Here is a 21,932-nt window from a genome sequence, read left to right on the forward strand (position 1 = left end):
TCCACGTCTTTCCTGAAATGTAGTGCCCAGAACTGGACAAAATACTCCAGCTGAGGCTTAATCAGTGCTGAGTAGAGTGGAAGAATTACTTCTTGTGTCTTTCTTACAACTCTCCTGCTAATACATCCCAAAATGATGTTTGCTTTTTTTGCAACAATGTTACACTGTTGACTCATATTTAGCTTGTGATCCACTATGACCCCCAGATCCTTTTCTGCAGTACTCTTTCCTAGGCAGTCATTTCCCATTTTGTAAATGTCCAACTGATTGTTCTTTCCTAAGTGGAGTGCTTTGCATTTGTCCTTCTTGAATATCATCCTATTTACTTCAGACCATTTCTCCAGTTTGTCCAGATCATTTTGAATTATAACCCTATCCTCTAAAACTCTTGCATCCTCTCCCAGTTTAGTATTGTCTGCAGACTTTATACATGTACTCTCTATGCCATTTTCTAAATCAATGATAATGACAATTAATGGCTGAAGGGTCAATGATGGAAGACATGCCACACTGCATACATGGCCAGACCTATTATAGGAACCATCATTAATTTTCATTCAGATGCCCAGCCTCCAATTTCCATATCTAACTTCCTCACTCTCATAACATTGGGGTGCTTTTAGCTCATTACCATATATATATCCACTATTGCAAAAGCAAGGTCGTGGTTAAACATCTGCCAATGATTTTATCCTAGAATATCCAAGCCTAGTATCGGTTCTATATTCCTGCAGTTTCCTAGTCTCGTTATGTATCAACACGCCTCTTAAGAAGCTATTTTGAGTTCCCCAAATTCTAGGATAACTGTTACACCATTTTATCTAGGTTAAGGGTCATTGGCCTATTAGCCATGTATGCTAACCCACTTAAGGCAATGTGTTACAGAATACAGGCCTGTAGGTTCCTTGCATTAGTGCTAATTAAAATAAAAGACTAAACTAGCTGTATGGGCTACAGGATACTTCACCCATCCCCACTTGTCCTGGCTTCCGCAGAGTGGCTCAGTGCAGGGAGAGGATAGCCACCAGAGACTGGGAATGGTACAAAACATTTGACATGACTACAGGGAGAATGAAATGCACTGACTTTTCTCAGACAACCAAACAGTTCCCTTCTTATTCCCATGCCTAGGCAGGCTTGCACACAAGCCACCAAACATCTCACATGCCTTCTGCACAACTCCCATTCAAAAGGGGCAGAAAAGATGGGAGAGGGCTGGAAGGGAAAGGTGTGGTGTTGGGTCTTTACACATGAAATTGTTCTTTCCCAGCCCAGGCCTTTTAAAACTGCTCCTTCCCTCCTTCCATTTCCCTCCCTGTTTCATGCAGCCCAGGGACTAGCACTGTCAGTGCTGGCCAAGAAACCCACAGCCACAAAGGAGCAGTGACTGTTCATTAATAACCTGTTATAGCTTCCGCTAAATGCTTTATAGCATCTTAGGGGATTTCAATAAAATAATCAATTTACAACTGTGTTTTCCTCTGGGACCATGTTGGGATGGAGTGGAGTTGTGAGGTAAAGGCAGGCAGCAGGCTGAGGCATGAACCACTGGAACAAGAGGGGATATTGTAAGGGACAGTGATGGTCCATTGTAAAACTTACCAGGGTTGGATTCTGGTTCCTGCCGTGGCTCTGGGTCTTCCTCTACTAGACTGGCAGAGCAGAGGTGCAGAATCACATGCTTTTCCTCCTAGGTGTCTCCCAGGGCTTCCTCCAGGATTTCCTCCAAGGTCCCTGCTACCTCTTGCCTTGCCTGTCATTGGCATCCCTTCATATGATGAGGCCAGAGGGGCTTGGGAGGGGGGTCATGAGTCACTTCAGGCTCTGTACTCATAGCCCCAGAATGATTGTTGGAGTCCTTCACCCAGAGGTGTTTCATGTGCTCCTAGCCTGGGACAGAAGTGCTTAAGTGCTTGGAGCAGGTTGCTATAATTTCTGGAAAGAGGATGGTGGTGATTAGGGATCTTTATACCTTTGGGTAAGGATCAAGCAGCAAAGGGATCAATGCACTGTGGAAATGGCCTTGGAGGATGATTGATATCCATGACCAGGTTCATGCCCCTTGCCCAGGTCCACACTTCACTGTAGAATGGGTATGGACCATGACACAGCAGAGCCATGCGCATACTCACATCTGTCTTGCATGCTAGCTTTCACGCACAAGACTGTCCTTTAGGATTATACTTCGATGCTTCAGATGTGGACACTAGGAGGGGTATGGCACAACAATGTACCTATAACCGTGTACAGTCACAAGTGTAGACACACCTTCCCTCTAAAAGATAGGCCCTATTCTGAATAGCCTACAGCTAAATAGGCAAACAAAGGATAAACTCTATTTTACAAATGAGAAACTGGGGCACAGAGCTATTAAGTGATTTGCCTAAGGCCACACAGGAAGCTTGTGATAATATTAGGAATTGGACATGCTGAGTCCCAGTGCAGTATCCTAACCACAAGACCATACTTCCAGGGATTCCACGCTACATTAATAAATGTTGACTGTTTTAGGAGTGGTATCTTACTTAGTCAAGAGACACTTAAATCTCACTGTCAGGTGTCACTCAGTCCTGTAATTTGTATGACTATCAATATCATTTTAATAGAAAAGAAGTAAGACAAATTAATTGAAGTCCATAGAGGTAAAGCTATTTATACCTGTGCGGCATTTGGCTCGGTATTTATTCAGAACATGCCCTAAGAAATGCAACTTTTCGTCTTTATTTCAGAGATACAGTGCCTTTGATTCTCTGCTGTTACATCTATCATGCAGGAAAAGTGACCCAATTTCTTTTTGTACATTATTCTATTTGCATAGAATTGAGCTCCGAATCTATTCTATAGCTCTGTAGAGCCGGTTTTATGCCAATGCAATGGCATAAAACTGCTGTCACAGAAGATAGAATCAGACCTTCTTTCTCCAGCATATGACTTGATTTGTTGTACATGTTGGGTGAGAGTCAGTTTTTCTTTGTTATATTAAACTAGATTGTTTTTGGAAGGTCTGAGATTTTAAATGCAACCCATAGAAAACAGCTTTCTAAACATTCTAACATACGGGTACTCCCCAGACAACAGTTGATTCTATTTATCTTTAGTAGTTTTGCTTACCTAGTCCCTTCCAAAAGCATTTATCTGTAGGAACCACTGCAACTGTCTACTTTTGTGTTTAACGAGGCATAAAGTAAAATATAAAATTACCCATGGGTCACCATTAAAAAGTCAGCATAAACCAAGTTTCTGAAATACTATTGTTGTAAATGTTGGTAAATACTGACTTTTTAATGGTAACCAATATATGAGTCTTGTATAGTCCTAATGAGGAAGATTGCATTTTTTCCCTTCATGCTTTGTATAATGTATAATTCTTGTGAGTCAGAAGGAAATAGACTATTGGAATGGAACTTCTAAAGTATAGTAAAGATGTGCTGTTGAAGGGGCAGATTCTGATATCCTTACTCATACAGAGTAGCATTTTACTCCTGGAATGGTTCCATTGACTTCATTGTGACTGTTCAAGGAGCAAGATGAGCAACTCAACTCAACATGAGTAAGGGTGTCACAGGCCCAAGAAATTAAACAGTTAAAATGTCAGTTGGCCGTGCGTTCGGTCCAGGTGGCAAGCCTTGTGAGGGTTGGCTTTAATCTCTCCCTTTGTAAAAATCCTCATTTTGGGCAAAACTTTGTTTCACCCCTTTAGCAGCTCTCATTAAAACCAAAAAAAGGTCCAGCAAATAAAAAAAGAGAAGGTCGTATCTACGGCACCACCAACTACAAAAAAAGCACCCCATGGGGTAATTACAAAAAGGAAAGGGACCAAAAGGGGTGGGGGATAGTTAAAAAGCCCGCCCTCCTTGCTAAATTAATAATAAAACAAAGCCTATGCCCATTAAAAAAAAATTCAACAAAAAAGCAAAATCAAGCCCAGCCAAACAAAAAACAAAAAGATTAAAAACAAATTAAAAGCCCTAAAAACATAACAAACATAAAAAATGTAAATCCCTAAAACAATATTTAAAGTAATAAAATCTAAATTAATTAAAATGTCATTATAAAAATAAAGAAATGATTTAAAAAAATAAACAATTAACTCTGCAAAAACTAAAAAAAATAAGCAATTAAACATTATAAAAATATTTTTAAAAAATTCTTAATTTCTTTGCAGCTTTTCTAAAAGAAAGCCCTTTCCCCCAAAGAGTCTATAAATAATCCAAGCAAAAAAACTATCTAATAAAAATCATTTATCTATAGACAATTCAATAATTAAATTTACTAAAAAAACATAAAGTGGTTCTATTAAAACTTAACTGCCCCAAATATATATTAAAAATCTATATACAGTTATATAAAAACAAAACAATATAAAAATATGCATTTTCTCCAAAACATATACAATATATATTATTTAAAAAAATTAAAAAATGCAAACCTACCATGCTACTTGATTAAAATCCTATAATAGCTCCAAAAAAAGCCATAATAGGTTATCTTTTCCTTTTCAAATCACTATATATTTTAAACCCAGTTCTGAAGAGTATTAGCATATACAACAAAGATATAGACTGAAATTCTGACTTATCGAAGACAATGGCAAATGATTTAAGCGGGGCGAGGATTTTACCCATAACATAATGCCTATCATAGAATATCGAAAAAATTGTAATACAGTAGGACAAGTGGCATCCTTGTAATATATATAATCATACTGAGTAATACCTGTTCATGCATAAAGTCTGCATATCAATGAAGTAAATATTTTCCTAGTAGCATTTAATCATGTCAAGGGTAATAGTGCTCAATCATACGTGTACTACAGATTGCAGTAGCTATAAATGCACTATGAGATAATTGCCAAGATATTCAAAGCATGAAAAAAAAAGTCAAAATTAGGGTATATATTAGGGTAAAATATTCAGGTAGGTAAACACTGATCAAACCCCATCCCCTGTTTTTCCTTTTACTGGGACTAATTCCAAATGGCTGTTGTCCATTGATCTATACTGAGTGGAAAGAGATACAGTATTTGAAGAATGTGCTGTGAGGAAAGAGATAACTTGTAGTGTGTTATACACTTGATTTAATTCTGACAACTTAGTGGAGATAAACGCAGGTATCTTCATAACTAAAGTATATAAACAGCCCCTTAATTACTGATCAGGAGGACTGATTTGCAGGGTTTGAATACTGACATATACAAATCAACATAGCACACTGCAGACAAGAGAGCAAAATACAAGCGATTCCTAATGGTAGCTGAGAAATACTCATCCTGCAGAACTTCCACTTGTTTCTTTTCTCAGATTTGAATAATGTACTGCTCAATGATCTGACAATAGCACATCACACAGCATCCTGAGCTCAAAGCCATAGCTTTGCAGCAGAGGTTAGAGAGAGAGGGTGTTACAAAAATAGAAATCCTGGCTGGAATTTTTAAAAGTGCATAAATGACATGGGAATACAAACTCCATTTTCATTCAATGGGAATTGTGCTGTGAAGTCACTTGCATCTACAGTGTAATAAAACATCCTTGGTACAGCCGTGGCTGGCCCAAGTCATCTGACTTGGATTCAGGCTATGGGGCTAAAAATTGCTGTGTAGATGTTTGGTCTCAGATGTGTGTTCTTATTCATCCTCTGGCTGAGGGAAGGACCCAAGCAAGAACACATGTATCCTGTAGATAAATGCATGGCAGTGCAGATGACATTGACAGGAGGGTTTCGGCTTTCTGCAGCATGGGATGCTGCTCTGGGAAGGAAGTCTGCTGGAAAGAGATAGGGTCCATCTGATCAAGAAGGGGAAATGCACTGACTCACCAACCTAGTGAGGAGGGCTTTAAACAATGTTCACAAGGGACAGGTGGAAAAAGCCCACAGGCAAGCATGAAAGGTGACTTTAACATTTTGGAGAGAACTTGGAATATTACAATAGGGCCTTAGAAGCAACAGGAAAGAAAACAGTGGGGAAATCTGTTCAACTTCTTAGATGTCTATACACAAATGCAAGGAGTAGGGGGAATAAACAGGAAAAACCAGAAGTATTAGTACATTAACTAAATTATGACTTAATTGGTATCTCTGCAACTTGGTGGGATAAATCTCATGACAGAATTATTGGCATAGAGAAAGATAGCTTGTTCAGGAAAGACAGACAGGAACATATGAACAGCCATACCAGGTCAGACTAAAGGTCCATCCAACCCACTATCTTGTCTTCTGACAGTGGCCAATGCCAAGTGCCCTAGAGGGAATGAACAGAAAAGGTAATCATAAAGTGATCCATCCCCTGTTGCCCATTCCCAGCTTCTGACAAACAGAGGCTTGGGACACCATTCCTGCCCATCTTGGCTAATAGCCATTGATGGACCTATCCTCCATGAACTTATCTGGTTCTTTTTTGAACTAGAAAAAAAGGAAAAAAGGGATGAGGTGTTGCATGACATCAAGAATATATACACTTGTTCTGAGGTCCAGAAGGAGGTGAGAAACAGTTAAAAGTTTCTAGATAAAGACAAAAAAGGACAAATAAGGGTGACATTACAGTAAGGGGTCTACTATAGACCATCTAATCAGGAAAAGGAAGTGGATGAGGCATTGCTAGAACAAATTATGGAAATATCCAAATATCCAAAACACAAGATCTAGTAGTAATGGGGGACTTTAACTACCCAAACATCTGTTGGAAAAACAATATGCCAAAACATAGAATTTCCAGTTAGTTCTTGGAATATATTGGGAACATATTTTTGTTTCATAAAACGGAGAAAGTAACCATGGAGACAGCCATTTTAGACTTGATTCTGACCAACAGGGAGGACTTGGTCGGAACTTGGGAATCTGAAGATATAAGGTAATTTGGGTGAAAGTGATCATGAAATGATAGATTTAATTATTCTAAAGAAAGGAAAAAATGAGCACAGCAGAATAAAGACAAAGGACTTTGAAAAATCAGACTTGAACAAACTCAGAGAACTTGTAGGTAAGGTCCCATGAGAAAATATCTAAGGGATAAAAAACGTTCAGGAGAGTTGTTTGTTTCTCACAGAGACAATAGTAAAGGCATAACTGCAAACTATCCTGATGCAAAGGAAAGATAGAAAGAATAGTAGTAAGAGGCCAATACAGCTCCATTAGGAGTGCTTTAATTACCTTAAAACCAAAAAGGAACCTTACAAAATGTGGAAACATGGATGAATTGCTAAGGAGGAATAACAAAGAATAGCACCAAGCATGAAGGGACAAAAATCAGAAATGCTAAGACATAAAATCAGTTACAACTAGCAAGGTACATAAAAGGCAATAAGAAGAAGTTATTTAAATACAGTCAGAGCAAGCAAAAAATGAAGGAAAGTGTAGGTCCTCTACTTAGTGGGGAAAGAGAGCTAATAATGTATAAGACCAAGAAGGCTCCGATGTTTAATGCCTACTTTGCTTCAGTCTCCACTAAAAAGGTTAATTAATTAATGCTACCAACACAATTAATGTTAACAGCAAGAGGGAAGGAATGCAAGCCAAAATAGGGAAAGAACAGGTTGAAGAATATTTTGATAAGTTAGACGTATTCAAGTTGTCAGGACATGATGAAATTCACCATAGGGTACTTATGTATCTAGCTGCAGCAATATCGAAACTGTTAGCAATTATCTTTGAGGACTCATGGAGGACAGGTGAGGTTCCATAGGACTGGAGAAGAGCAATAATAGTACCTATCGTCAAAAGGTGAACAAAGAGGAACCAGGAAATTATAGACCAATCACTCTAACTTCAATATTTGGAAAGATACTGGAACAAATTATTGAACAAACAATTTGTAAGCACTTAGAGGATAACAGGGTTATAAGGAATAGCCCGCACTGTTTTGTCAAGAAAAAATCATGCCAAACCAACCTAATTTCCTTCTTTAACGGGATTGCTGGCCTAATGGATGTGATGAAGCAGTAGATGTGATATAGCTTCATTTAAGTAAGTTTTTTTGACACAGTCCCACATGACATTCTCATAAACAAACTATGGAAATGTAGTCTAGATTAAATTGTTATAAGGTGAGTGCACAATTGGTTGAAAGACCTTACACAAAAAAGTAGTTACCAATAGCTCACCGTCAGACTGGGAGGGTGCATCTAGTGAGGTCCCACAAGCTTCAGTAGTGGTTCTGGTACTATTCAATATTTTTAATTAATGACTTAGATAATGGAGAAGAGAGTATGCTTATAAAATTTGAAGATGACACCAAACTGGGTAGGCTTGCAAGCACTTTAGAGGACAGGATTAGAATTCAAAATGACCTTGATAGATTGGCGAACTGGTTTGAAATCAAGGAGATGAAATTTAATAAAGACAAGTGCAAAGTATGTCACTTAGGAAGGAAAAATCAATAGCACAAATACAAAATGGAAAATAACCGGCTAGGTGATAGTACTGCTAAAAAGGATCTGGGGATTATAGGGGATCATAACTGAATGAGAGTCAACAATGTCATGCAGTTATAAAAAAATAATTATCTTTCTTGGGTGTATTAACAGGAATGTCGTATATAAGACACAAGAAATAATTGTCCCACTTTGCTCAACACTGATGAAGCCTCAGATGGAGTACTTTGTCCAGTTCTGGGTGTCACACTTCAGGATAGATGTGGACAAATTAGAAATAGTCCAGAGGAGAGCAACAAAAATGGTAAACAGACCTATGAGGAAAGGTTAAAAAAACTGGTGGACATATTTAGTCCTGAAAAAAAAAAAAAACCCTGAGGGGGACCTGATAGTCTTCAAATATGTTAAGGCCTCTTATACAGAGGACGGTGATCTTTTGTTCTCCATGTCCACTCAGGGTAGGATAAGAAGCAATGGGCTTAATCTGCACCAAGAGAGAAAGATTTTTTTCCCCTAATACCTAACCTAACTATAAAGGTAGCTAAGCTCTCAAACAAACTTCAAAAGAGGTTGGAATCCCCAGCACTGGAAATTTTGAAGCACGAGTTAGACAATCTGAGGTGGATGGTCTAGGTTTACTTGGTCCTGTCTCAGTGCAGGGGGATGGAGTAGATGACTTCTTGAAGTCCCTTTGAGCCCTACGTTTCTGTGATTCTTTGATAAAACTAGAACATCTGTAATTCTGCTGTTCATCTTAAGGGTGGCAGTCACAATCCAATATTGTTCTGCAGACGTTGGCCATAACATATCGTGATAGCCAACAGTTGGCACATCTTTTGATGCCAAGAGATGAAGTCCAGTCAATAATAAGCAATTGGATAGCTTGTCTTTTTGATTGACATGTTGGTTCTTTGTGTTGTATTGAATTCCAGCCAGTTCCAATTGCTGTCTAACTGTGTGAATGACTTAACACCCTAACTGATATTCCATGGTGTCTAGCACAACAATAATTTTACCACATTTTGAATGTGAAAATGAATTTAAAACTGTGAAACATGAAATGGAAGTGGCATTTCACAGGGTACACTTTGCTAGGCATCACTGAGCAATAAAAAATATGCTTGTGACTGAGCTGCTCCTATGATCCAGGAAGTTAACAAGCTTCACATTGCCAGCAAAAAGGAATACTTTGCAGACCTGGCTAAAAGTAAAACGTAAAAAAAAAGCAGCATAATGAAATACATCACTCGTCTTAACGCTCGGGAGCTGGAAAGCAGGCTTAACCAGAGAGATCCTCACAGGGCAGCTAGTTCTAGTGGGGTAACTAGACAAGGCCTCTAGCCTACAGAAAAATTATTTCAGGCAGAGGACATTTATTTGTGTTCAGAAATGTAGGGCACATCCCTACAAAGTTTCACATACCTTCAAACTGGGAATACTTGATGATTTGGGATTGGACCCAATTACCTTGATGATGTGCCCATACATTTATCCACACTTGGCAAAGGTGCCATAATTGCTACTGTTTTCCCCTGATTTTGTTTATACATTGACACATTTAAGAATTTCATAAACTGAAAGATGAGTGTACATTATTGGATCATATAAACCAACATAGAAATAAGTCTCTCCAGGGTTTACATTACAGGCTACTGGTGCATTGAAAGTAAACCTTCAAGCAATCAAGTGCGTCAATGGATTATGAAAACCCTGATTCAGAAAAGCATTTCTATTCAGAACTGCACTTAAGCACATGCTTAGGAGCTACTGAAGTCAATCAGACTTAAGCATGTATGTAAGGGGATCCCTGTAAACCTTGTACACACGCTGAGCCCTCTACCAGTTGGCACCAAGGGATCCCTGGGTCACAGGCACCCCAGCGTTATAAGACAGCAAATACTAGATAACAGAATTTTAATTTGTTCAGTATATTATATTTTCTCTGTCAGCAAAATATATTCTCAGTTTATTCCTCCTCATTTAAACACACATCTTATAATAGGACAAAAACTTCTCCTGTTTTAGGAAAAAATGCAATGCCTAACCTGTAATATATTAGACATAAACTCTAAATATAGTGACGTATTTTGTCAGACCTATAAAAAGTGTACCTTTGAAACTTTTTTCTTTCCCAACACTATTTAAATGTGTAATTACACAACTCATCAATGACGCATCACATAAACACTTCACTATTAGAAATGTTTTTCACAGTGAATCATTTAAGTGCTAGAACCCACAGTAAGTGAAATTTTGATTTACTTTATAATTCAGACTCTTAATAGTTGTGTTGGCTTCTTTCTGCACTATGATTTTTATCTGTATTTTATTATGGTAATGACAACAACTAATATGCTCTCTCACATCTGTCTTGTTCTTTTCTGAGGTCAAAATGATATTTAGAGCTAAATGTGGCAAGATATTTTTCCTTATTATGCTTACAGTATTTTATTGTACTAAATTAACCATCTATATGCATGTAACAGGGCAGCTGGCCCATTAAATGAAACTGGGTTCAGCGCTCCTGTTCCAGTCTAGGTTCCTAGTACGTCGAATAAAGGAGGTGGGCAGCACCTGGGGGCTATAAAAGGCGTAGTGCCTAGGAAAGTCAGAGCAGACTGAGTCACTCAAGAGAAAGCCGGAAATGAGAACTGCTAGAGGCAGAAGGTGGTTCCTGAGAGAAGGTTGAAGTGAGGAGAGCAGCAAGAAGGGTTTGCTCGCTGGCATCGCCAAGCCAGAGAAACAGGGCCGTAGGGCGGAAGGCAGGAGGAGCAGCCACAGACAGAGATGTTTGTTAATAAACTATGTTAATAGATTAAAGGAAAAGATGGCATAGAATTAGTGGGGACCCAAGAGGGAAACTGAGGTAAGGGGTTACTTGTAGGGTTGCCCCGAGGCCTTGAGGGAGCACCTGCAAATAATAGCAAATTAAGAGGTCTAAACAGGAAATAACTCATCTTTAATATATGCTTGGTAATCATAAAACTCTGGATCAGTGTGTCATTACAATAACTAATTTTCAATCTTGCAGGTAAATAATGTGCCATTACATCAGGTTATCTTATTGTCTATGTGTCAATAAAGTGTGAAAAAAATATTAATTCCACCAACTGGCATCTGGCAAATTTCACTTGTTTATGTTTTATTGGATTTATTCTTTTCATATAAAGCTAGTACTGACCATCAGCCTCCTTGTACCATGGCATTGCTCCGCTTAGATATCTTTATTAGGAGATGTTGTAACACCAGATAACATTTAATAATATGCATAGTTCTTTGCAAAGAGATTATTACACTGATGGGGAGTCAAAATTTTAACAAGACGTTTCCTCAAAAATATTTTTCCTTGGTAAAACTGGTTGGAAAGTGCTGCCTTTTTCCCCATTGAAAATGTCTGCTTCATCTTCCCATTCTTCTTTGTGGGCTGGGTTCTCAGGTCAGATTACATCCTTCATGATGCACCAGTCCCCTGCTTTGCTGAGTGATCACAGTGCATCCTGGGAGTAGCCTGACTGCAGTGCATCCAGGGAGAAAGTGTCTTGTTGGGGAACCCAGCCTATAGAGAATGGAGACACAAGGCACCCACACTACAGTTCACACGAAGCACAGCAGTGCTGTTTCTAAACTGAACATTTTTGGTTTTCTAGTGATGACAAGAAGTTGAAATTTTTCATGGAAAGCAAACACCTCACAAAAAATTTCTGTCGAAAAGCAGCTTGGACAGAAAATTTTTGAGCAGCCATTTTCCTGAGATACTGATTGGTGTGACATTCCATAGATAAAACAGTCTTTCACCTTCTGTTCCATATTAATAGCTGTCAATTCCAAACTCTTCCACCCCATCCCTCAGAAAAAACGTCAGTCCCATACTCTTCTACTCTACCTGCCATAAAACTCATCAGTCCCAGCAGAGTGTGCAGAGCATCATTTAAAGTATGGGAGGAGGGGCACAGATTCCCCCCACACTATGCTTGAGCCTCCTCTTCCCTTCGCAGGTGTCCCCCTACTAGCAACCTGACCCCTGGTCCATGACCATCCCCTCCCAGGAGCCTCAGACCTATTGTCCTCTCTTGGCAGCTCCTGCCTTGCCGACCCCAACTCCTTACCTTATTCTGTCCCTCTTCCCAGCCAGTCTGCAGCTCTGAGCGGAGCTGCCGCAGTTTCAGCTGTCAGCAGGTGATGATGCAGCACACTGTGCAGGCAGAGCAGGACCCAGGTGCTGGCTGCAGCATGTTCCTGGCCATGGTGTGTGTGAGTGCTAGTTACAAGACTGCAACACAAGAGGCTCCACCTGTGTGCAGCAAAACCCCTGACAAACAACACACTTGATTAGCAACTGACCAGAGTAGAAAAACTGGCCAAACTGGTCAAAACACAGCCAAGTAACAATCCTGTTTTCCATATTCCTCTTTGAAAGTGGGCAGGCCATGGCCAGGTGGCCTTACCCGAGCTCACAGTCTATGAGTTTCAGACTTTAACCTCACCCCTCTGAAAAAAACCCATAAATCCAAGACTCTTCCTGCCCACTTATCAGAAAAATTCATCAGTTCCAGTGCCTTCCCTCCTCCCTCCATATACCCATCAATTCAATTTATTTATTCCCTCACTTAATTTTTACACTAATCCTGCCTATTTCATTAATCCTTTCATCTCCACCTCAAATTCCACCATGCTTTTCCCATTCCACCACCTCCTGGAAGCTTCCCTAGTTATCTACCTTTCTCTACTGGCAGTGATGGTGGAAGCTGAGTCATCCTGTGGGCTCTGGCTACATGGTGGCTGGTCACATACATAGCATGAACCTCTAGCGTAGGCAGGTTGGGAAATGGGCCTCCTTTGGTTCTTGAGGTGGATAGATCTTCTCCTATGGTCTTTTCTAGCTAGTGAGCTAAGGGAAAGGTCTCACCTGGGTGTAGTGGATGGAGGGTACAGGGGTACTATGATGCCAGCACTTTAAACCCTTGGCTAGGGTTCAGTAGGTAGGCCTCAGCTGGGGGAGAGACTAGCTGTGGTAGGCTGCAGTATCTAGCTGTGGTAGGCTGCAGTGTCTCCTCTCCAGTGCCTTCTCATATGGTGTTGGAGCAACCAGAGAGTGGAATTCAGGGACTACATGGTGTGTTTCCTTTAGTCCTTCCTACATTCATGTACACCTAGCAGCACTGGTGGCAATGCAGTTTTCCTTGTGTCTTCAGCTGTGGCTGAAGCAATAGCAGATACCACCTACAGCTCAGCAGAGGCCTGAGTGAGCAGCAGCCACCTCAGTCCCGTCCTCAAAGAGGACTGAAAACAGTACCAAGCAGAGCTGTTAGTAGTATTTTTGGACAAGCCTTTGAAATACTTCTCACAAACACAATCTTTCCCTGTCCACCATGACCACATGATTGTGCACAAGGCCAGCTTACACATTCTGGGGGCAGTTAGTGAGAAGAGTCTTTGGGATATACTTCAAATCCAACCAACTCCTTCTGCATTCAAAGAATGTGTATCTGGAGGCAAGGGAAAGTGGGGAATCTCTTTGTGCTCCTCTCACCCACAAGCCTCCTGCTATATAAATGATACCCAGCTACTTGTTCCTTTCAAACGTAGTGATTTGTTTATGTCAATCTATGTTTTCTGGGCTAACTTCTCAAGGAAAAGAATTAGCAAGGCTGAGATTCTCCTTCATGGGGCTCCAGATTCACACAAGAGGTAGGTCTTAAGAGGTGATCTTATCTTTACGGCACACCCCAAAACAGCTTTTCTTGTCCTCCCGAGGAAGTCTTGTACATGGCAGTAGCCCAGGCCTGCAGTAGTTAGGGAGGCCATGATGAAATATTTGACTTACCAATGTTGATGCAGTGTCCGCATAACAGCACCCCTGCGAATGCACAGACTGGCTCCCATATATCAGAATAACCTGAGAAACCCACATATTAGTCCAGAATTCTTGAGTTACTTTGAGCAACGAGGTGGGTAAGGTAATATCTGTTATTGGACAATTTTGTACATTCGTCTTATGCGCTGTGGCTCAAAGGCACTTATATATAGTTTGTGATTATAAATTTTTTTATTATTAGCTGAAGTGGATTTTTGTTTGCAAATCTAACCTATGAAATTTACTAACTCTTTGGGATCAGCACCCCCATTTCCTAGCTGTTTATACAGCTCCTAGCATAATGGGCCCAAATGTAGTTATGGTCTTAAAGTACTACTGCAATATAAACATTAAAGAGTAATCATAATAATTACACCTGAGGTGTGCTTCCACAGGCTGTACTCCATTTTCAGGTTGAGATTTACAAGACTTTTAAAATACAGCTGTTTATCTGCCCAAAAATCATTTTGGAGAAAAATAAATTAAATACCCTCGTAGGCCAGAGATTCTGCATACAGTATTTAAAGAGAGTACATTTGACTTGACAGTGACTTTTGAAAAGAGTGGATTATAGTATTCAGTAAAGAGAAAAGAATAATAATATTTTTCAGATCCATCACCATAGGGTCTGACTGTCTTAATAAATTTATCTTCCTCCATACACAAGGATGTAGGTTAATATTATTGTGCCCATTTTACAGGTTTGTAAACAGGCACACAATAAAAATCAGTAATACTGTTTGCCCAAGGTGACACTAGACGTCTGTAGCAGAGTTGGGAATAGAACTCACATCCTCTGAATCCCAGTCCAGTGCTTTATCTTAGAAGAAGACTATTCCTTCTCTTGCTTAGCACCTATGAATCCCTTTTCATCTTCAAAGTACTGTAAAAATCAATTAAGCCTGACTGCAGATTTGAGATAGCTGGATAAATGTAATTACTTATTTTACAGATGGGGAAACTGAGAAGAAGTGAAGGGACTTATCTGAGGCTACAGGAAGGGTCACTGTTAATAGCTGGGATAGATCTCAGGAATTCCTGGCTCCCTCTATTGTCCTCCAATCCCTAGATCACACCTGTCTCTCTCTAAATCTGGTTGTCCTCTCTCTCTCTTGCTCGTGTTTGCAAGAATAACTAATAAACAGTGCAAGTGAATGAAATGTTTTGTTACAGAATAATGAAAAAGTGTTGATGGCAATATAATTTGTTTTTATAGTTTAATAATGCTATAAGCCAAACCTTCTGCATCCTTCATTATGGGTATTTGTACATTGAAAATGTAGCCCTATATATCATATTTTCAGGATAAGAAATCTTTTTATCAAGTGGACTATGACTGTATAGGCAAATGGAGCAAACATTAATGTTCTTAGCAATGCCACCACCCAGGACCGGCGCTAGGGTTTTGAGCGCCCTAGGCGGACGGCAATTTCGCTGCCCTGCGCGCTGGTACCACGGCTCCGGTGTAGCTGCCACAGTGGTGCCTGCGGAGGGTCCGGTGTGCCTGTGGGCGGTCCACCGGAGCCGTGCGAGCAGCCGACCGTCCACAGGCACGACTGCAGCAGCTCCATCCGAGCCGTGGACCAGCGGACACCCTGGGCTGCTGGCTGCCACGGCGGCGCCCTGACCCAGGGTCAGAGCACCTCCGCGGCAGCCCGGGGTTTCCGTGGGCCAGGGGACCTCTTGGGCTGCCGGCTGCCCCAGCGGTGCCCTGACCCAGGGGGCTCCTGGGCTGCCAGCTGCCGCGGCGGCACCCTGACCCAGGGGACACTCTGGGCTGCCGGCTCCTGCCGGCAGCTCAGACTCCTTCTCTGTCCTAGCAGCAGCGGCTGCTCAACCATTTAAAAAAAAAATTGGGGGCGCTTTTTGGTGCCCCCAAATCTCGGCGCCCTAGGCAACCGCCTAGTCCGCCTAAATGGTTGCACCGGCCCTGCCACCACCACAGTCTTACATCCTTATTTTCTGACAGAGGTCACTATGGTTACCCTATGTTCCTTCAAAAAAAAAATCTACCTTTAAAGCATAGAAAGGATTTTAGCATTCCTATAAAAGACAGCATTAGCAATGAGAGAGTCGCATGTGCAGTGAATGCAAGATCAGACAACAGATGGCAGAGCCACTTGTGTAATTCAGTTGGAGACCGGGCACTTTTCAGGCTTTATATCGCTCAGGCTTTATATTGTCATTTAGGTGAATACTGGGCAGAATGTCACTTAAAAGTGATTTAGGCACTGTGGAGCCTATGTCTCACTGACTTTCAATGAGACATAAGCTCCTAAGTGATTAAGTGACTTTTGAAAGTGAGACGTAGTTATCTAAGGCACTTAGAATTTTTGATTAGGCTTGGACAGACTAGATTTTTATGTTAAATGTTGGTAAACTTCAATTTCACCATCCACACATAACCCAGTGAAAAAATATTTCTAACGATAATAATTGAAATGTACAGATAGACAAAGTAAGAAAAATGCTGCTTGAGAACTTATTCTGGTTTAAGGATATGTGCTTTGTATATTTTGACATGTTGATAATTTGTGTTTTAATGGTTATAAAGCTTTAACTTTATAAATCTCTATGTTTATTGACATTAAATAATCATTATCTAACCCACCCCCTTAGTTTCCCACAACTATGAACATTTAAAGCAATAAAAATTGGGGGAAAAAGATTAAAATCAAATTCTGCCAACTCTACTTATAATGCTGAATAGGGCAACACCTTTAAAAATCTGTGCATGTATCAGGGGTAGGTCTACACAGCAAAGAAATACCTGCGGGTGGCCCATGCCAACTGACTGGGCTTGCAGGGCTTTGGGCTGCAGGGCTGTTTCATTTCTTTTGGGTTCAAGCTGGAGCTCAAGCTCTGGGATCCTCCCACCTTGCAGCATCCTAGAGTCCAGGCTCCAGCCTGAGCTTAGATGTCTACACAGCAATGAAATAACCCTGCAGCCTGTGCCCTTTGAGCCTATTTGGCATGGGCCAGCTGCAGGTTTTTCTTTGCTGCATAGACATACCCTTAATGGCCTCTAGAGATATCTCCAGACATGCTTTGGAGAAGTCCAATAGCTGTTCTAAAGTACACTAGGATCAATATAGAATTGTCCCCAGAATCAAAGAGCAGCAACCAGTTACTTTGAACTTCCCCTACCCGACAGCCACCCGTCAGCTGCAACCAGTAGGCAATGAGCACCGCTGAGCTGAGCACTTGTACCCAATATTTTCTTAACACTCAAACAATGATTAATGACAATGTTTCTTTTGTGACAGTTCAGAGAAATAAACACTGTTCCCAGTCTAATAACACCATTTCATTCTTCATAATGTTAGAAATGAGATATGTGAAATGATCCATACATTGATTTATTAATAGATTTTTTTGGAATTCAAAATGCATCTGAACAAATACACACTGCTACATTTTTAAGCCAACATTCAGAGTTTGTTACATCACTTTTCGAAGGAAATGGCCACAAGGTAAAATTCACACAAATAATGCCACTCAGCAGATGACCTTTCCAGCTGACAAAATCTACAATATTTTGAGAACAAACATCTAACCAGTTGCTTTACAGCAAAGAAAAAACAAAACTGGACCACTGTGCATTAGAGCACATCCATAACAGCAGAAAATAGGCAAGCCCTACATTTGGCAGATATCATCAGATATTTGTTGCCCACATTAATTGATTAATTGAAGCAGAGGGACATGCACTGCTACAGTGACTTTGAATGATTTCCCAGGACACTCCTGAAAATGAAATGACATCTCAAGAGATTACTTCCTGCTGAAGTCATTTTACATAACTATATTAAAAATAAATTAGAGTTTAAACATAGGACCTGATTCTCTTTTTCACGAACGGCCCTTTACACCTGTAGAGCAGCGCAAAGATGTCTTAAATTACATTTTAAGACCCTCCTTATATTACCAGAGTGGTGTAAAGTGGTCTTCATGTAAATGATAATCAGGCTAATAAAGTGAAGCTATGCCCTGCATTAACCATAAGGATATCTTTTAAACCAAAGATGAGCGTAGGATATAATGCTGCCATCCTAAAGACTGGTTGCATGTGTGCATGCTTTCAAAGCACAGAACTATTTTTGTGTTAATCAAGAGCAATCTGGTTAAATCTGTAGTCTTACAAATGGGGAATTAACCAGCTGAAAACACATTTGTATTGATATAAAACTTTATGATATTGTAACTTTGAAAACAATGCCTACACTGAACAATTTAATCTGCTTCACTTGGCTTGCACTATTTGAAATAAACATTTGTTTACATTATGAACATGCTGATACATTTGTCTCTTTTGGTTTTATAACAGAAATGCATTGCAAATTATTTTAAGCTCACAGTTAAATGTTAGATGCTAAAGTACTTTCTTGAGCAGTTATTTATTAATTTGCTCTTTGAAAGGAAGTTTTTTTAATTCCTGATCCAACTCCATTGCGAAAGGACCTTTTAATGAAAGACTTCTCCAGGAAAGGATTTAGAAAAGTCAATTCTTCACCCCTGTCCAGCTTGGCTAAGCAGCTATTCAGCAGGATGAGACAGTAATCAGATTTCCTGGACAGCTGGCAATTCAAATAAAAAGGATTAGTTCTCAGAAGATTAAAAAAATATATATCACAGATCAGAAAAGCCATAATTATGGATTTGCACATTTGCTGGGACTTGCCCACTGTAAAAAGCAAAGCCCAAAGACAAAAAAGTCATTTACACTTAAAATGACAAGGATTAACGATTATTTGCTTTGGATTAAAAGTATCCAAATTGGATGTTTTTATTGCTTTTCTGAAAATGCAAGTGGTGTTTTACCTGTATAAAATTCTGATATTTCTAGAGTTATATTTATGATCCAAAACATGTTATTTTCAATGTAGCACTAATGACGTTGTCTGTTGCGGTAGGTGACAGTCACTTTTCTCTACAGTACAGTACACATTTGCCATTATAAAATAAGATTTTTCTATTAATAATGTAACAGCAATTTCACTACTGTTTGCATGAAATCTATTTAGTTTAAAAGATAGATAACACCAGAAATGGAAACATCTGTAATGCACAGCAGCTTGGGGGGTTTCTCTTTCAATATTATAGTTACAGTCATGGTTATATTTCTTAATACTGACAAAAATATTTTTGATTATTTGCATTTAAGTAGTCTGGTATCTTTCTCTCTCTCTCCCCCTCCCCTTCTTTCTCTCACACATATACACACAGAGCTTTTACTATATCTTACAATTATAAAAATGTATAAAATACATATTGAGGGAGCAATAATTAGCTATATTTTCTATCCTTTCATACAGTAGTTATATAAAGCCTTTCATCCTATTACACTAGCAGTCAATAGGGGGTATTTATTGTACTGTATACGTACCGTGTGTCTATGTGTACATATCTTCTGATGTTTCATTAGTGTTTGAGAAGTCACTAAATATAAAGCCATGAGGTGAAAAATCTGGCTCCAATGAAGTCAATGGCAAAACTCCCATGGAATATTAGTATTGATCTGATAATTATTTATAATAATACCTTCTAATACTTAATAATATTCTCATTAATAGTTCTCTAAGCACTTTACAAAAGATGGGTATTATTATTATGATTTGCCTAAGATCACCCAGCGAGTCTGAGGCAAATTCTCAGTAACGCACCCCATCCACTGCATTACACAATCTCTCTGCTTATGGTTTTCTTACAAATAGAAATTATCTATTTTTATTAAAAAAAATAAAATCTTCAAGAAGCAAGCAAATTCCATCTCGAGATTTTAGAGACATCACTGCAACCCACACAAGGATTTGTACTAATGGATTACAAGGTCATCATTCTGTTAATCTAATTTGAAAGTGAAAGGCATTGGGCATATATTAAACAATAAAAAAGCATTTGATATACTATGTCATTGCCATAATGAGAGCTGAAATGAAATATGGCTAGTCAAATAGCTCACAATAGATCTAAACAATATATGATCAAAGATGAAACAGGATTAAACAGTTACACAAATAAAACATACACACAAAAATCAGAAGACTGATTGATGAAGATTAATTCGAACTTCACATCAACATAAAAAGAAAACAGCCACACAAGTAGATACTATTTGTAGTGGAGATAGATTTCATTAATGAAAATCTGGTGATATAAAATACATGCCTGAAAGGAAAAAAAAGGGAATCCCAACTAAGATTCCAAGAAATAATATTCTAGTTACAAATAAATACAGCAAAATACTTTAAATAAAACTGCATCCTAACATGGAAATTGAACTCTGAACTACTTAATTACTATTTGGAGCAAGACATCTAATTCAGAACATGTTCGCATAATCTTTCATGAGGTACTTTATACAAAGTTTAATATTCTACTATAGTAATTTCCCCCATCTCAAACATCAAATATTGACATGTACTAGCTTTAAAATATCCTGTTTACTTCTACTTTACAGAACTTTATTAAAATACATAGATACATAAAATGGAGAAAATATTACTGTTCATTCTATAGGCTGATGGGTTTTTCCCATTGGTTTCTTTTAACAAGACAACTCCACTACTGTTTAGGAGTTATCCTTCAGCATACAAACCTATTAAGAATGCCTAACAGTTACAGAACTTTACAAATAATAACTAATAACAGTATGTAGTAAATGCGTGTTGTTATTTCAATTTTGCAGATGGGGAAGCTAATATAGGGAGATGAAATAGAGAGGAAGTCAGTGTCAGAGCTCAGTGCTTCCCATTCTCTGTCCCATGGTTGAACCACTGTGTATGCTGCATCCCATGCACAAAGGCATAAACAGTTTATGCCTAATAGATTCTTTTAGAGAGAATCCTGTCTACCTTGCTAGCAACTAAAGCAAAAATTCTTCATAACAGGGAACATTTGATAGTAATATTTATTCTACACCTTTAACATAAAAACAAGTTTGATCAAATAGTATTTAAAAATAATCCAACTAAATTTAACTAAAACGTCTATTTGAACTAAATGAAGTAGATGATGTTCAAAGATTAGCTTACCGTAGAAGGGACAGTTGGGTAACACCCCCATAGGTGCATTGTTGAGATCCAAATAATTAAAATGAAGTTTAACCTGAACAGACTGCAAGAAAAAACTCAAATTAGTTTAATGTTTTTAAAAGGAAAACTTAATATATACATACATACACACCAATACAAACTGTCCAAAGATATAATATAAAGTGCAATATCTTTACCTGATCATTTTTTTTCTTTCAGCACTTACGTGCAATTATGCAGTTTTAGTGCCAAACTTCTCACATTTCCGATCAGTTCTTTCTTAGATGACCATTTTATACCAAGAGTTCAGGAGTGAAAATGTCATCAAATCCTATTTCAGTTTGACTGACTGGTCCTTGGTTGGCCTTTTATTCTTTTTAAATGGGAAAATGGCAAGAACACACTCTACTGCCATTATAAAACTACCAATTGACTTCATTAAACGTGTTGCCATTAAAATGTCCTTCAAGTGAGTTTACTTCCAGCCCGTATTATCATGGCACAAATGGTAAAAGGTCTCAAGATTCCACAAACATTTATTTTAACAAGAGTTTCATCAATTACTGTATGCTATATTAACCCTCTATATGTGTCATGCACATCTAGTAGCATACAAAAAGTAGCCCAAAATGTAAATTCGGCTGCCAGTTCCTCAAAGCAGATTATAAGTCATTGGGA

The 21,932-nt window shown here is 39.0% G+C and overlaps 1 protein-coding gene across 1 annotated transcript; it reads right to left on the reverse strand.

The window, feature by feature from the left end:
* Positions 1 to 18,390: 18,390 nt before the first annotated feature.
* Positions 18,391 to 21,399, reverse strand: NPS (neuropeptide S). Its single transcript, XM_032801575.2, is given in 3 exon segments — positions 18,391 to 18,797; positions 21,255 to 21,374; positions 21,376 to 21,399. Coding segments are annotated over 3 exon segments (321 nt in total). The 3' UTR covers positions 18,391 to 18,620.
* Positions 21,400 to 21,932: the final 533 nt, after the last annotated feature.

The sequence above is a fragment of the Chelonoidis abingdonii genome, chromosome 15, assembly GCF_003597395.2.
Source record: "Chelonoidis abingdonii isolate Lonesome George chromosome 15, CheloAbing_2.0, whole genome shotgun sequence".
In the NCBI taxonomy this organism is placed as follows: Eukaryota; Metazoa; Chordata; order Testudines; family Testudinidae; genus Chelonoidis; species Chelonoidis abingdonii.